The 16,907-nt window shown below is 51.7% G+C and overlaps 2 protein-coding genes across 2 annotated transcripts; one reads left to right on the top strand and one right to left on the bottom strand.

Annotated features, from left to right (window-relative positions):
- Window positions 1–1,119: 1,119 nt before the first annotated feature.
- On the top strand, window positions 1,120–5,068 carry CCDC117 (coiled-coil domain containing 117). Its single transcript, XM_083476759.1, has 5 exons — window positions 1,120–1,188; window positions 1,282–1,344; window positions 1,456–1,668; window positions 2,114–2,257; window positions 2,549–5,068. Exons 1-5 carry the CDS (start codon window positions 1,124–1,126, stop codon window positions 2,799–2,801), a joined length of 738 nt encoding a protein of 245 aa, XP_083332885.1. The 5' UTR covers window positions 1,120–1,123; the 3' UTR covers window positions 2,802–5,068.
- A 2,204-nt stretch (window positions 5,069–7,272) lies between these two features.
- On the bottom strand, window positions 7,273–9,522 carry XBP1 (X-box binding protein 1). The gene is made up of 5 exons (XM_083478065.1): window positions 9,209–9,522; window positions 9,013–9,109; window positions 8,748–8,924; window positions 8,471–8,664; window positions 7,273–8,209 (listed from the first exon to the last, which is right to left on the bottom strand). The coding sequence occupies exons 1-5, from the start codon at window positions 9,505–9,507 to the stop codon at window positions 8,020–8,022; spliced, it is 957 nt and encodes a 318-aa protein (XP_083334191.1). The 5' UTR covers window positions 9,508–9,522; the 3' UTR covers window positions 7,273–8,019.
- Window positions 9,523–16,907: the final 7,385 nt, after the last annotated feature.

The following is a 16,907-nucleotide window of genomic DNA, read 5'->3' as shown; positions in this document are numbered from 1 at the left end:
AGTCAAGCAAAGAACATAGCCAGGATATGGAAGCAAAACAGCAGCCAAGAGGCCTGATCTTTATTGTTGCAACAATGACTCCAAACTACAACATAAAAGATACAGAGAGAAGCCCCAAACAAAGGGTGTCACTTTCTTTTAAAGGTTTTCCCGAATTACCCATAACACCACATTGAAATCGTCACACATATGTCACAAGCATGTCATAAACTAGGAGTGGCATCTTGGCTGAAAACTGATGCCTTGTCAGTCAGGGATATTTAGCATTCCTGGCACTGGTTAAAGCAAAAGGTGATGCCCGCAATCTCTGACATCCAGGCCAAGTCCAATACCCCCCTTGTCTGAGTCTGGAAGGTGAGACCTAGCACCTATTGGGTATGGGCCGGGTTTGCAGGGAGTACGTGACCATTCCCCTTGGGGATTATGGCTCCCTCCTCTGGTCGCCATCCTTTCCCTGAGCAAAACACCATTGGAATGATGAAAATCCATCACAGATGTGATTTTATATTGAATTTTTTTACTGTAGAAAATGAGACCACGGCTCTACTGGGTAAAAAGTAGCAAGGCTGGATACCATGTTGCAAGTCACTTCCCCACTTTCCCTGACTCCTCGGCGAGGATGCCTGGTTTACCCCTGCAGTCCCGGGGGTCCTCCTTAGGGGGCGCTGCCTCGTAAGCAAAATAAGAGACGCCCCGCGATCCCTTCGTCTTCCGGCAGCGCTTAAACAGGGAAAGGGGGGGGGAATGGGTCGTGTGTTTCTCACTGACGGTTCCGGCTGCCCCACTTCCAGGAGGCGAGGGCAGGAGGGGAGCCCCGCAAGGAGCAGGCCGGGCGGAAGGGGCTTACCGGAAGGGCGGCGCCCCGCCTCCCCGACGGAACTACCGCTCCCGGCATGCCCAGGGCGCCGCCGCCTGCCATTCCCGGCGTCCTCCGGGAGCGGAAGCGGGAGAGCGGAAGCAGCGGCGCGGGCGGCCCCTCAGAGGACGAGGAGGCCCCGCGCGAACCCGCGCCATGGCGGCCCTGCAGGGGGCCTTTCCGGGGCGAGGAGCCGCGCCCCCGCCGGCCCAGCTCCTGCCCGGCCCGCTCGCGCCACCCCTCCGGCCCGAGGCCATGGGGAGCGCCATGGAGGGGCTGGGGGCCCGGCGGGCCGGCCTCTGCGCGCCCCCGCCGCCCAGGATCCGCGCACGGTAGGCAGGCGGGCGGGCGGGGGGCGGGGGGCGGGGGGCCCGGGCCTGGGCGCCCTGGCGGCTCCCGCTGAGCGCAGCCTTCTCTCCCCGCAGGCCGCCCGCCCTGCGCCGCCGCCGCCGCAGCCAGAAGCGCCGCCTGGACGGGGAGCCCGACGGGTAAGCGCCGGCCGGCCGGCGGGGAAGTGGGGAGGGGGCGCGGCGGGGAGCGGCCCCCGGGAGCTTCGGCCGCCGCGGAGCCCCGTCTAAGCTGCGCCATTCCTTCGCCAGCTGCCCGGAGGCCAAGAAGAGGCTGGCGGAGGCGGGGCCTGCCTTGGGAGAGTGGCTCCTTGTCGCGGGCCAGCCGTGCGGCCCGGGACTCTCTCCGCAGGGCCAGAGTCACTTGCCTGGTCCGCTGGACGTTCCCTGGGAAGAGATGGAGCAGTCGGCGGGGGAGCTGCAGTGCGAGGCGGCCCGCAGGAAGCTGCAGGAGATCGAGGACAGGTAGGGGCCGGGACTCTTCAGCTCAGGAGGGGGGAAGGGGCCTCCTTTTGCAACCCCCTGGACTGCATTTGCTGCTGCTGCTGGCCTGGTGTTTGCTTGTTTTTTGTTTTCGCACTGGTATTTTCTCTACTTTAGCTGAAAGTGAGTAGGTGCAGAGGTGAATAGGTGAGATTGATAGACCTCATCTTCTCCTCCCCCCACCCCATCAATGATTCCATCAGAAATTGCCCAAACACTTCCAATGTTGCCTTCACAGCAGTGTTGGAAACTTTGAAGTATAAGCTAATTGCCCAGCAGCACCTTAAACTTGCCGTTGCCACAACGGAATGTCTAGCTGCTTTTTCTTTTTTTGTGGTGACATCATTATTATTATTATTTTATTTTATTTCTATACAGCTTTATATTTGAATGAAAAAAATTCATATCCCTCCCTTTCTGTTGCTAGAATAATTGACGAGGATGAAGAAGATGAGAGTGCCCTTCCGGCAGGTGTCTGCACCCTTCCCACCTTAGTTCTTTCTGACACCCTGAAAACAGGACTGAAGAGGGATTACGAAGGAGACCTGACAAGGCAAATGATCGAGTCCATGTAAGGAGCTGCCAGAGCGAAGCCTGGCTCATGGTGGTGCTTGGGAGGGGGCAGTACAGTCCACTGAACTAACAGTGCATTTGTCAGTTTCACACACGCCCTGCCCAGGGCCATAGCAAGGCAGTCTGTAACAGGATCTTCCTGCTTGGCTTGAGGAGGGGGTTGTTGAAGTGACCAAAAATAGGCAACTGTGGGGATGAACTCCAGAGCAGCAGTAACACTGCAGGGCTTTGGCTAGGGGTTGATGCAACAGGATTCTCTGTTGTGATTCCTGTGCTCTCATCCACGCAGGAGCCGCCCCTCCATGGAGCTGGTGCTTTGGAAGCCTCTCCCAGAGTTCCTCACTGAAAGGACGCATGTTTCTGTGAAAAACTTCAAGCCACTGAGCACAGGAAGATGCCCCACGAAGCCAGCAGCCCAGGAAGCTGCCTTTTGCCCACAGACGGCAGAGTTTCCTGAGCAGCCTCAGCAAGAGGAGATGCCTTCGGCCCTCTATGGCCCCCTGGGGCGCCCTGCAGGTGCAGACGAAGAGATGGAGTTGTAGGCAAAGAAGAAGGGGCTGAGGCAGAGTTCTCCAGACATGCTGAGACTGGACTTTTCGGAGGAGGGGACTGTGAGGACCATAAAGAGTCTAGGGTGGAATAGTAACATGTCTGGAACATGGAGCAGAAGGCGCTTTCAGAGTCCTTGTAAAGAAACGTGGTGGGTAGGGTTCGTATTTTTCCTTTTGGGTGTGACTTTTTTCTTCCCTTTTCATGGAGTAAAAGTCAGGAGCTGACAGTGTAGTTCTGGCTCAGACCACCCTCTATGCCCACTAAGCTACAAGTGTTGTTCTGTTTGGAACTTCAGTGGAGGGTTTTCACCTGCTTTAAAAGGAGAGGGTCAATCTTGAGTGTTTGGTTGCCTGCGTTCGCTTTCACTGCTGCTCCTTGAGCCGTGTGACTTAAGTGTTGCTGGGAGGAAAGGGAGGAAAGGGACCTTGCAGGCATCCTTGCCGGCTCAAGTGTGGCCTAGAAATTGTCAAGAGGTGGGGCGGGATAGAGGCCAAGCCACAGAGCTGGCTGCAGGCCTTAGCTTTGAGTCAAGAGCCATTTCTGTTGGCTGACTCCTGCTTACTCTCCCCTTCCTCCCAAAGATTGCTCCATTGGGTTGAGGGAGTCAGGACACAGCTGATGGCTTTGGGCCCAACCATTCCCAAATGCAATGTCATACAAGTATCAGCCTGTCCAAAACAGCAGCTTTAACGTTCATTTCACCTTGTGCCTGAATCTGAGCCATTGCTGGTGCTGCCAGTCCTCCAGTGACAACTGTCTGAATGCCATAGAACACAAAGTTGCTTTCCTCTGGAACGATACCTCGTGTCTTTATTCAGAAAAGCCATTTCCTGGCTGCCAGGAAGCTACAAAATGGTCCTTTCCTAAATCTAGAATTACCAGGAAGGGCTACATCAGCAAAACATCCTCACCTGAAAGACTTTAAAACCACACTCATTTCCCCCTGTTCCTGCTTCATTTCCTGGATGGTCACTTGAGTTTATGTGTATGTCCTTTTTTGTTGTTGTTGTTTTTTAATCCTCCCTGCCCACACTCCTTGTCTTCTTCAAAACATTAGAACAATTGTACCTAAACATTTACATCTTAATTCAGAGTGGAAACCCTGTGCATCCACCCCCCAATCTTGTTAAGACTAAACTGTCACCTGCAGCCATCAGGGCTAGTGGTCAAGAGATTGGAGATGTAGCCTGGCAACAACTGGTGGGCCAAAGAAAAAAGCATTTATCCCATTGTTATTTTCCTTTTTGGTAGTCCTCTACATGCAAGCAGAAGTGGCTTTTAAACTGCCCAAGTTTCAGAGGATGGAGGGAAGGACACAAAGCGGTTAGAACCTGCTGGTCCCCACTCTGGTAGCATGTGGAAGGGCCTCCACAGCTGATGTGAGAAGACGGTGAAGGCAAATGTCTGGCTCTGGCATTGGGTCTTCCACTGGCCCACATCCTTGGAAGTCAGAAGGAGTGAGTGGTGGTTCTTTTTCAGATGTTGCAGTTACCATCCATGCTGGCTAAATGCTGTTTAATGAAGACTACTTCTGTTGGTGGAAGGATAAAATAGGTATATAAAGAAAGAATTCCTTTATTCCCCAGGTTTGGGGCAAGTACTCCATGGTGAGGACACAAGCAAAGTGTGGGAATACAGACCTTTAGAATATGCCCTTGTGTGTTCTAAAGAACAACACATTTGGTAAGCTTAAAATTGTCTAAAACTCTCCAAAGGTCAGATTCATGTGCTTTTCCGTACAGCAACAGCACTCAGAAAGTTGCACAGGCTGTAAAACTTGGCTTACTTACAAAGTGGTGAAAGTTCCTAAGTTATTGGTATAGGAACTCAAGGGAGGTTTGTTAGAGCCATGCGGCTAAGCTGGAACACATGCTGAGCTTTTCAGGGGGCGGGCGGGGCGGACAAAGACTTGATTATCTAGTCTCTCAAGGTGAGCTAAGCCTGGCAGGACAGCTTATGTAAGCATGTTGGTTATGAGGCTGCTTATCCTACAAATACTGGTGAGAGAAGGGGAAGTCTTCTGATTCCAGAAGTAAATAGATCCAGATCACTTTAATTTTTTTTCCAATTCATTTTTGTCATTGAGACCTGTCTCGGCTTCCTCGCAGGAAAACAGCGCCACACAAGTATAGCTCAGAGGGGGAGTTCTCTGAGTGTGTTTGCTGGTCCGTCCGTTTGAAATAAGCAACATTGGATTGTGGTCTGTCTTTGGTTGGACCAATTTGTATGTCAATAAACTTTTTTAACGTTTGTAGTATGCTGTGGGATGGTCTTGCTGTTTTGATCACTGAAGAGAAGAGGTGGTGGAATAGTTGCAAGTTTCTACTGGCTCCTGGTGATGCTGCATTGGCTAGCTGCCATGAAAAGCTCCTTTGGACTTTTTAGTTCGACCTTTGCCCCTCCAGAAGGCCCTGAAAAATATACACCACCGAGCACTCGCTACCTACTGAAGTGGTCAAACCATCTCCCTGAACAAGCTGTGTTGCAAATCAGCAAGTGACATTGTGTCGCTAAAGCAATGAAAGCACCTGCAGTCGCTGTGTAAGGTGTCTTGCATCTCAAACACTAACAGTGGCCTAAATGGGAGCCCCCCCCCAAAAAAAAACTGCCTTGAGGGACACATTACCACATTGCACTTTCAATGCTTTGGTAACTATTTAACTGGCTCTCCCCCTACAACTTCTAGTGGCACCCTTGGATTTTGAGTCTTTCATGTGCAGTTTTTAGCCTATGATCCCTCAAAGTGTTGTGACTTAGTACTTGTAGTAATCTGTATTTCTGTGTCAGCTGAAATGAAGCTGCAGGTCGATGCAAGAGCTAATCGAAAGACACCATGTACTGTGCCTCATTACATAACATGGACTTGTTTTGTGCCTGCCTGCTCCTTGTCTAACAGGATTGCTGGGGCGACCCAGTCAGATGGGTGACATCAAGTTCTGCTGTTATGAGATGTACACCTCTGAGAAATATCGAGCAGGGAAGTTGCTGGAAACCACTTCAACAAAAAAGGCATACACCGCTTCTGCTTGGCTCTTTCAGAACAATATGGAGAGTTCTTGGGCTTTCACAGCTGCTGCTTTCATGCAACTGCTATTTTTATCAGCCAGAAGTTTTTGTCCAGTTTACTAAGCCCTCATCCAAATCAGAAAGGTGGGCCTATTTTCTTGCTTCCTGGTCTGGATCAAAAGCAGTTTCACAGCATTTAATAGTGCAGTGGTGCCCCGCAAGACGAATGCCTCGCAAGAGGGAAAACTCGCTAGACGAAAGAGTTTTCCGTTTTGGAGGTGCTTCGCAAGACGACAATGTCTTGCGAGTTCCTGCTGGTTTTTTCCCTCCCCCCCCTTTTTCTAAGCCGCTAAGCCGCTTATCAGTTGATCCAATCAGCAGAAAAGCCGCTAAAAGCGCTAATCTGCTAATCCTTCAATGGGCTTGCTTCGCTAGACGAAGAGAATCACAGAATGGATTTTTTTCGTCTTGCGGGGCACCACTGTACCTTGGTTCTCAAACTGAATCCATTCTGGAAGTCTGTTCCAAAACCAAAGCACACTTTCCCATAGAAAGTAATGCAAAATGGATTACAGTGGTACCTCTGGATGTGAACGGGATCCGTTCTGGAGGCCTGTTCACAACATGAAAGGAACACAACCCACAGCGGCGCATCTGCACACGCACGGGTTGCAATTTGCCACTTCGCATGACGTCATTTTGCACGTCTGCCCATGTGCGAATGGCGAAACCCGGAAGCAACCCTTTCCGGTACTTCCAGGTTGCTGCGGGATGTAACATGAGGTGGACGTAACATGAGGCATGACTGTAATCCCTTCCAGACAATTAAAAACAACCCCTAAAACAGCAATTTAACATGAATTTTACTATCTGACGAGACCACTGATCCACAAAATGACAGCAATAGACCAGGCTGCAATTTACTACCAAGTATAGCACTGATCTACCAATTGCCATTGAAGGGACGAGTGTGCGGGGCTGATGGTGCAATGCTGCCGTCACCACCCCCCTGGCGCTGGGTCCCGCTGCTGCCTTTGTCACTGCAGCATCAGCCATCCCCCTTGCCGCTTCCGGGTGTCGCCAGTGTCCGGCACCGAGTAAGGGAAGCCCAGGTCGGGTGGCAAGCAAGCAGGCAACAGAAGTGTGGAGCTCAAAATGGAAGTGCACCCCCCACACAGAGTACGTTCGGATTCCAAAAAAAGTCTGATAACCGGAACACATACTGGCTCACTTTTGATACCTTGTTCCTTTCAAAATCTTAATGTGAATGAAAAGGAATGGTGCAAAGCTAGTGACTGTTCTTTATGTAGCAATGCCATACTTTCTGTTCTGACTGCCCAAATAATAATAATCTTTCTTCAAACCCTAAACCACCTTATTGCCAGCGATTGTGCAATACTGTCTATAGGAAAAGTATTTTACATGTTTAATAGGGTGGGGAAGGCAGGCAAGAAATCACTTCCATTTTTTTAATTGCAGATAATTGTTTAAATATGCAGCGGAGGAAAAATAATTATTACACTTTTTTGTTTTACAAAAGATTTCTATCCCAAATTGCCCCATTATTTACATAAATGAAAAGGGGAAAACCCACCCACCCCTCATAGGGCAATGTCTTAAAGACCGCAGGTGCCCACCTCTAACCCTGTAAAATGTCAATTTCTTAGATCGCCTCATCTCTGCATTGGGCAAATGTTGGGTAGATAAAACATACAAATGAGAACAATACTTAAGGTTCTGCTGAAACACTTTCAAGAGGAATGTTCTTTATAAGTAGCCCTGCTCTCCTTTTGGCTGTGAGGGCAGGGGCTCACTGGGGGAGTCAGAGACTCTTTTACACACTGATCAGCTGCGGAAAAAGTTCATTGGCAAAGGCCTCCTCCCAGCCATACTCTGCGTCCAATGGGGAGGACAGATCACTGAAAGGGGAAGGGGAGCCCTCGTAACCTGAATCACTGGAAGCATCTAGCAGACAGGGGGTGAGCTGAGGCTTCTGGTCTGAGGTGAGCAGGTGGGAGACGCCCAGCTCAGGTAAGAGAACATTGACAGGCTCCTCCTTGACAGAGATGGGGTACTCCAGGGGGACGCTTTCAGAGGAGGGATGAACAACTTCCTCTATTCTCACTAGCATATTGGCTTGGCCCTCCCCCTCCGCCACAATCTCCAGGAAGAAGGGTTTGGTATACTCATGGTCAAACCGTATCAGTTCATTAATGGCCTCCAGCTTGGGTGTTGTGGACCCCAGAGAGGAACTGGGGGAGGCTGGTAAGGAATCTGCTTCTCCATTCGCTTCTTGGTGCAACTTCTCCACACAGGCTGGTTCTGCACTTCCTCCATAGTGCAGGAACAAGTCTGGATCCAAGCTGTCCAGAATGCCCAAGAGGAGATCAGACTGCAAAAGGAACAAGTCCTCTCATTAGCACAAAAAACATCCCATTCCAAGATGTCCCAGTCAGCTCCCCAGCTCCTAACAACCTGCCTAACCCGTTGGTGAAAGTAAGGTGGCTAGCCGTTGCTGTGAGAATGTGAGGAAATCAAGGCCGTTCTTTGTGGGATGAAGCCCAGTCTGAGCTGTGCTCTAGGAAGCCAAAGGAGTCCATGTTCCATCTGCATTTGTGCACAGCAGGCCAGAAAGGGTTGCAACAGAACTCACCTCAGAATCTGAAGAATCAGAGTTGTCTGGATCCAAGCGGAGGCCACCACCACCAAGGCGAGCGGCTGCTGGGCCTGTCCCTGCTGCAGAGGAACACGTAGTCTAAGTGCTGCAGACTCAGCGGACCCGGCCGTTGCCCCAGTGGTGCTGCCCCTCTCGGGCTGCTCCCCCTCCTCTTCTTCCAGCATCTCCACCTTTGCGGGGGAAGGAGAGAGAGACTCAGGTGAGCGCTCGAGTTCAGGGAGGCAGGTGGGGCCTCTCGGAGCTGCTCTCTTACCTTGAGCGCTACTGCCGTCGGTGCTGCCCCTCCTTCGGCTCCTGCGGGCGGTGCCGCCGCCGCCGCCGCCGCTTCCAGAGCGGGGAGCCCGAGGCGCAGGCGCAGCTCCCGGTTCTCCCGCGCCAGGCTGTGCGTCCGCTCGCGAAGCGCCTGGTTCTCGGCCAGCAGCTTCTGGTTCTGCGGGGAGGAGAGAGGCGGCGCTGAGCGGCGGGATGTGGCCCCGGGAACCCTCTCCGGCCCGCGCTGCCTTCCCTGGCCCACCTACCTCCGCCTCCAGCTCGACGGCCTGCCGCTCCAGCTCGCCCATGCGCGCCTTCTTGCGGTCCCGCGCGCTCTGCGCCGCCACGCGGTTCTTCAGCTTCCTGCGGAGAGAGGCGGCCAGGCTGTCAGCGGCCAGGCCCGTTTCCCGAGCCCCTTGCCCGCCCGCCCGCCCGCCCGCCCGCCTTCCCCGCTCCCCTCACCGGCGCAGCGCCTTCTCCTCGGGGCTGAGGTGCGCCAGGCGCTGCCTCTTGCGCGGCGGCGGAGACAAGGCGGCGCCGGGGGCGGGCGGCGCGGCTGTCGAGGAGGAGGAGGCGGCCGCCGCCGGCAAGAGCAGCAGCCGCGCGTGGGGAGGCGGAGGCCCGCTTGCGGGGACCGGCAGGGGGACCATGGCAGCGGCAGTGGCGGCTCGTTCCTGCTCCTCCTCCTCCTCTCGGCGCGGCAGCTCCTCTCGGCTCCCTCTCGCTCCGGCAGACTGGCTCGCCAACAGACCCTTCCGCATAGCTAACGTCGTGTCTCGCGCTCATTGGTCTGCGTGCGGCGCCGCCGCCGCAGGGAGAGCGCTCATTGGGCAGCTGGCGTTGCGTCAGCCGGAGGAACTGCCCGCGCTGCGCATGCTCCCTCTTCTCGCCCTTCCCCCCAACCAGCGCCACGTTGGCCGCCCTCGCGCGCAGCCGCAGAAGCGACGCGGAGGGTGGGCGTCTCCTGCGCAGCCGCCTCTGTCCGCGCCGCGCGCTGGGCTCTGCCCCGAGGCGCCTGAGGAGCGGGAGGGGAGCCTGGCCGCGGGGGGGGGGGGAGGCCGCCGCGGAAGAGCCTCGCTCGCAGCCGCGGCTGCGCAGCCTTCGCTGCCTCTGGCCCTGGAGCCTTGTCCCCCCCGCGAGGCGCTTCAGGGTCCCACCAGGGAGGGAGGAGAGCTTCGCTGCTTCCTCGGCCCCCCCTCCCTTCCGCCTTCCCGGGCTAGGGAACATTTTGCGCCGTCTCCCGGTGCGGGCGGCGTCCTTCCCACCGGAGTTGTTCCGTCCCTTCTGCTGGGAGAAGCCATTCTCTGGGCCCAGAGCCAGGCGCCTTGTGGAGAGGGGGAGCGCTCACGAGGTGGCCCTCCCTCCTGAAGTTCAGGTGGGGCCAGACCTTTGCAAAGGACACCCTCCCTATGCTTTGTGGAGAGAAAAGCAGCCTTGCCCCTCTTCCTGGCCCTCCTGGCATACAGTTCTGCAAACTGCGGAGGGGGCGCTGTGCCCTTCTTCAGCATGCCATTCTGGCCCTGCACACCAGTGGCGTAGCGTGGGGGGTGCAGGGGGGGCGCTCGCAGCTCTCTGCCCCTACTAAAACCCACGGGTTAGGGGGTGCAAATTACTTGCCTTGCCCCAGGTACTGACAACCCACGCTACGCCACTGCTGCACACAACAGCTACTCTGCCACGCACCCCTCTCACAGGGGCAGTGATGGCGAAAGGGACTGATTGCAGTAGGCAGAGCTCAGTGGGGTGGCTGGATTAAGCCAGAAACAGATGGAAGGTAGCAAAGGAGAAAATCAAGTGAGGCTTTTCCACCAGCTCCCTTGAGGGGCTAGCAATTGTCTTTGGCTCTCCTTCAACTTGTTCTCCAAGATCTTTGGCTCTCCTTCAGCTGTCACCTAGTGACAACTATGTATCATGACTTGGATCAGTGGTTCTCGGAGGGTATGGCACTCCGCACTGCTGTGGCAGGAGAGGATGGCAAGCAATCAGTGAACTTAACAGCCTCAGACAGGAACATCTTGCAACATGGTAGGAAGGATTTAGTACTTTGCATCACTGTCTACATAAAATTTTGACTGGCTTATAGACTCCTTTGCAAATCACAGCTGTTCAGGATGAGGCAATGACATCCATTTCCAATGATTGCACCTTGAAAATGTCACTGGACTCTTTTTGGATATACAACCAGAAACAGTATCCATACCTCTGTTCAAGACCACTGACTATTCTTCTACAGTCTCTCCACAACATAGCATGAACTGGGATTTTCAGTTCTGATACATATGAAAGATCAGAAAAGAGAATGGCTTCTTTGTGTTTATGAAGGGATCAGAGTTTGTCTCAAATTACACCTACCAGTAATATAAATGAGATTTTCCAGCAAAAGCAAGCTCACACCTCTCATTGAGTTTGTATACATATTTAAGGCACATAGGTAAGGGGCTCATTTATAATTATATTTTGGGAATGATTCATGGTCTTATGTAGCCTCATTGTTTTGTACTCTCTGGCTGTCCCATGGTCATATAAAGTAGTTGTGCTCTACTTTACAAATCAAGCACTGCTACTTGTAGGTTTTTCCAATAAAAAGATTTGGTGTGGCATGAGCAAATTTTTGAGAAAAAAGTTTGAGAACCACTGACTTAGATGGTAAGCTTGAGAGCTATGACTGACTCTCTAATTGCACTGAAGAGTGGGATAAACAGACTTTAAAGGAGAAAAACAATATCTAGGGGAAGTGAATTAGCAAAGGAAGCGGAGAGACAGGATGAGGATTTCACTTAAGTGTGGAGGGAAGGGAAGAAAGAAGCATTTTCTCTCCTCCAGATTAGGTCTAGGTTTTCTGGGAGGGGAACTAGGCAAGAAGATGACACTCAGAGGAGCTGTCCCCCCTTTTTTTAGTTGCTCATGAAACAGGGCAAGTAAAGTATTTAAAATTTCTCCAAGCAGAGCCATTGGATTTATTTTTTAATTTATTTATTACATTTGTATACCACCCTTCATCTGAAGATCACAGGACGATTTACAGCATAATACAGGCACACACCCGACGTGTGCATTCTGCTTGCGCATGACCATGTATACATATGGTGCTGGGAAATAATAAATAAATAGAATCATACCAGGAAATGGTGGAAGAGAGCTAGAGATTCCTCATGGGTCGCAAGGAGACCCTCCCCAGAGCCCGAAGAGGATGTCAGTGAGGGTGGAGAAAGCCCAGAAGAGACCGGAGGTCCAGCAGGGCTTTGAGGAGGCTGCTCAGCCCTCTCCTCCCCCACCTAACAGCTGACTTGCAGGGTAGTGCAGCAGCAGTAGCAGCTGCCATTTTCCCGTGAATCCTCTGGCCTTCTGCCAGCCCCAGAGCTTCAACTCTAGATATTTTGGTCTGGATTGGAGAGAGCAGAAGAGAGAGCTGGACAGTAGTAAAAAAAAAAAAAAAAAAGACGTTTAGTGGCTTTTTAGATGGAGCTCCCCATTTTACGTGATTTCACTTATGCACATGGGGGGCTGGCTGATAGGACAACTGCAATTCCCCAGGTTGGAGGAGGGGCTGGCACACGGCACAGTCACTACCTCCCTGCGCCATGTGTGCCCCTTTCCCAGCCTGCCCCCCAACATACCTTTCCCTATCTTTGTAAGGCATAAAGGCAGATGCAGCCACCAGCTCCTATGGTGGCATTTCAAATGGGTTTCTGTTTTGTGGGTGGGATTCAACTGAATGCCGGCAAATTCAGGTTACTCTTGCACAACAAAATCAGCCTTCTTTGCAATACATAAAGTGATCCCTGGACAGTGTGGAATAATGACTACTTGTTGTGGCATCACCATATAACTTCCTCACAGACAACTTGGAATGAGTGCTCAATAAACAGCCTATGTTGTGATATAATCTCCCTACAAACTTCGTGCAAGAAAATCAGATGGAATGCTCAATAAGAAGAAGAAGAAGAAGAGTTTGGATTTGATATCCCGCCTTTCACTCCCCTTCAGGAGTCTCAAAGCGGCTAACATTCTCCTTTCCCTTCCTCCCTGGCTGTCTAGATGTGGCGATGATGGGACAGTACTCACCAAAGCAAATATGGATCCTCCTGGGAGCATTTGGGGGTGAAGCGCCTAATAAGTGAGCAGCCACAATCCCATAGGTTTCCAGCAGCTGCTGGCCAAAAGAAACTGGGCACATTTAAAAACATAACAAAACTGAGTGACAATTTCAGTAAGAAGAGACTCAGTTCAGCCTGGACCGCTCCCTCCCTCCCACAGTATGTTGCAGAGTCATTAGCATCCTGTGTCACTTTGTCTGAGACACAGCTTGCATCAGGATTCTTCCTGGGCTGCAGAAAGTCAAGTCTTGGCAATAGTAGTCACTGGGAGCCTGGCCACGTCTCCCAAAGGGAATAGTTTCTTGGCAAGTCCTTGGAGCAGCAATTGCCAGGGAAGGCCCATTTTTCAGAGTTCACAGGAAGCACCCACCAGGCAGGTCACATCCAGAAAGGACCTCACAGCAGTCAGCTGTGTGTGCCTGCCCTTGAGCATTTTGGACAGGAATGATTCTTCCTGCCCCTGCTGAAGGACTGGTCCACTGCTGCCCTAGAGTCCCCAGCCAATAGTAAAGTCTTCTTTCTGTGGTGGACCAGCCTCATCTTCTTCAAGGTTTGTAGCAAAAAAACTCCGCATTGCTACTGCCATGTCTGAACTGCACCTACCATCAGGCACTTCTGTGAAGGATGTAAAAAATCAGTGATGAACTGCTTATTCCATTAAGGGTCACTTCCCATCTTCCAGTACAGTGGTACCTCTTACAAACTTAATTCGTTCTGGAGGCCCGTTCTTAACCTGAAACTGTTCTTAACCTGAGGTACCACTTTAGCTAATGGGGCCTCCCGCTGCCGCTGTTCCAGTGGCACACAATTTCTGTTCTCATCCTGAGGTAAAGTTCTTAACCCGAGGTACTACTTCCAGGTTAGCGGAGTCTGTAACCCGAAGTGTTTATAACCTGAGGTACCACTGTACTTGGAGCATCTCCACCATGCCAACATTGCTACCATTATACTCCTTAAATAGGGTTGCTACTGCTATCAGTTATTGAAGGAAACTGCTTTCTTTCTAGCCTCAGAGGTGCATCAGATTTGGCCATTTTGTGTCTATCAGGCCTCTGGGGAAGAAGGCTGAGGGTCTGAGCTGACAGGCACTCCTTCTCTGCTGCCTCAGGCTGGCTGTGCTCCAAAGGCAGCTGGTTGAACCGGCTATCACGGGAAACTGCCTTACAGATCTTGGCAGTCTCCCTTCCCGTAAGCTGCTGCTTATTTGCATATCCTGGTTTGGAGCAGGAATTCCTTCCTGTAACTACCTGTGAAGTCCGGGTGCTGCTCACCTCTCTCTTGTTGAGGGAAGAGCTGGGGTGGAGAACAAACAAAAGCCACTTGCTGATCCAAAGCCTGCCTGCCTGCCTTTCTTATGCTGCCCAGATTGCCCTTGCCTTGAAGCAAGTGAGCTACCTCCCCAGCCCAGGGGAGAAGAGGAAAAGGCAGGCAGGCGGATGGACCTCTCGTTGGAGCAATCAGGCCTAGGCGCCTTTTCAGGGTCCAGCTCCACACGGGGTCTTGGGGAGATTTCATTTGCATAGGGACACATGGGCTTGAGCGGGCTACTTTTGCCACTCTTTTTCTGAACAGGCTGTTGCCAAGCCAGTCATGCGGCTGTTCTCAACTCTACAGCATAACTTCCAAAACTAGAGCATTGGAAGCCAAAGAAGACTGTTTCTCCGCCACCCACCTGAATTCCACAATGTCTGACTGAGGCTTCTGAGGGAAAGGCTCTTTGCGAATGCCCAGGGGAATTATATTATGTAAAGGGAGAAGGCAAAGGTGAGCCCTGCCTTGAGCCTTTCTTGTGCTGGGATGTGAGTAGCATGGCACCCAACACTGCCAGTCTCGTCCTTGGCTTCCTCTACCTTCAAAGATCAGCCATGGGCAGCCACAAACCCAAGCCAGCTGATAGTCCATGCCCTGGAGCACAGCAGCAGCCTCCTGGGGTTCAGGTTGGCTTTACAGTGGTACCTCGGGTTAAGTACTTAATTTGCTCCGGAGGTTCGTACTTAACCTGAAACTGTTCTTAACCTGAAGCACCACTTTAGCTAATGGGGCCTCCTGCTGCTGCCGTGCTGCCGGAGCATGATTTCTGTTCTCATCCTGAAGCAAAGTCAGGGACGCGGACTTATAAAAAATATTGGGGGGGGAAAGCTCATGAATAATAAATAAGCTCATGAATATGCAAATAAAGTGGCGCCGCCTCCTCGTGAGCGAATAGGGGAGAGCGTGCTGCGCCTATTAATCAGCTCCGAAGGAAATTGGGTGGAGCTTTTGCTCGGGAGGGAGGGAGGGCAGGAGGCATGCAGCCCGACCCTGTGCATTTTGGGCTGGGGGAGGGGCGGCAATGGCGCTCTGCTGGAGGGGCGCCCGAGATTATTGGGGGGGCAGAGCCCCCCCAAACGAATTTTTAGGACACTTATGTGGCAGGTGGCAGCGGCAGCAGCAGTGAGGCTGTGTGGGCGGTTGTGCCACTTTGCATTCCCAGCAGCAGCCCTTTTCCCAGCACTGAGAGCAGCTGACATGTGCTTTTCTGAGAAGTCCTGGCCCACATGGCAGGTTTTGCCCTTATGCACATCAGGGAGGGAACAGTCGCTGCCAGTTATCTGAGGAGATGCTTCTTAGAGGTTTCCCTGAACCAGCTGGGAACATCCCTCCTTGTCTGCATGTTGGGAAATCCTCAGCCCCTGCATCATAAGAACAGCAGGCACCGCTGTCCTGTCCGTGGGCTTCCCTGAGGCATCTGGTTAAATGAAAGAAAACATGAAGCCCGCTGGCTTAAAGCAAGGGACTAGCTTCTAATCCAGCATCTGCCTGTCACAGTGGTAGCCAACCACACCCCTAAGGGAAGCCCACAAGCAGCCCATGACTGCCCTAGTATTCTGCTGCTGCTGTTCTGCAGTGCAAGTATTCAGAGATATGCTGGTCGTATGCAGCTGTCTACCACAACCCCAAGATAGTGGGAGACCTTGGGGTCTAAAATTTCAGCAGCAGCCTGTGTGACAACAAAATTTGGTGCCTCTCTGCCTCTCAAACTCCATTCTAAATAATAGTTGTGGTGCCCACAACAGCACTTGCAAGGTGCTACACCCAGTGCAACTGAAATCCGCCTCTGCCCAAGATCCCTTTCCCCCTCTGACCTCCTCTCCAATGGCCTTGTATCAAAACACTTTCGAATACTGAATCCCTTCTATGTACACCAGCACAAATGGGAACAAGAAAGTTTCATTTGTAAAAATAATTTTCAGCAGTCTGAATCGATATTTCTGTGGGATTTGAGCAGGCAATATAGGCAACACCAAGAGCCCTTTTCAGTCTTTCTAGGGCAGTAGTTCTCAAACTTTTTTCTCTGGGCCACACATTCAGAATAAAACTTTGTGCACACGACACCAAATTGTGTATTGGTAAAATTGCATTGGAAAACAAAAAGAAACATCTCCCAGCAGTGCGTGATTTATAACATGGAACACAGCTACTTTATTAAATGATTGTGGGACACCCAGAAAGTATAAACAATACAGCTAGAGAAAATCATGAATCATTTCCAAAATATAATTATAAATGAGCCTCTTAAATATGTACTTTAAGGTGTGGGCTTGCTTTTGTCGGGCAATCTTATTTATATCAGGTCTAATTTGAGACAAACTCTCCTCTCTTCATCAACACAAATAAGCTTTTCTTTGACCTTTCATATTTGTCAAAGTTGGAAATCCCTGTTCACAACCATCAGTTGTGGAGAACTGTAGAAGAATAGCCACTATTCTTGAAGAGAGGTGTAGATACTCTGTGTGTGTGTGTATAAAATTATTTGATACTATACTGTACTGTAGCATACTGTACTGTACTGAAATGTTCACATAATTGGCCTTCAATCCTGATGCCACCCTTGGCTTCTTCTCCTGACATGCTCGTGTGGCACAACACGCCCTTTTAGGACCTCTGCTCTAAGGCCTTTTCTCCTTACAATTTCCCCACAATGGTATTCTCTCTGAAGGTAAAGGCATGTAAACTAGCCCATATATACTTTACTGCCGGAAGCAGGTGGACTGAGCCACTGTTTGACACCCTGCACAGCTGTG

Source organism: Podarcis liolepis, assembly GCF_965112155.1.
Source record: "Podarcis liolepis genome assembly, chromosome: 15".
Taxonomy (NCBI): domain Eukaryota; kingdom Metazoa; phylum Chordata; class Lepidosauria; order Squamata; family Lacertidae; genus Podarcis; species Podarcis liolepis.
The sequence above is the reverse complement of the archived record's forward strand: the minus strand, read 5'-3'. Positions and strand labels throughout refer to the sequence as shown.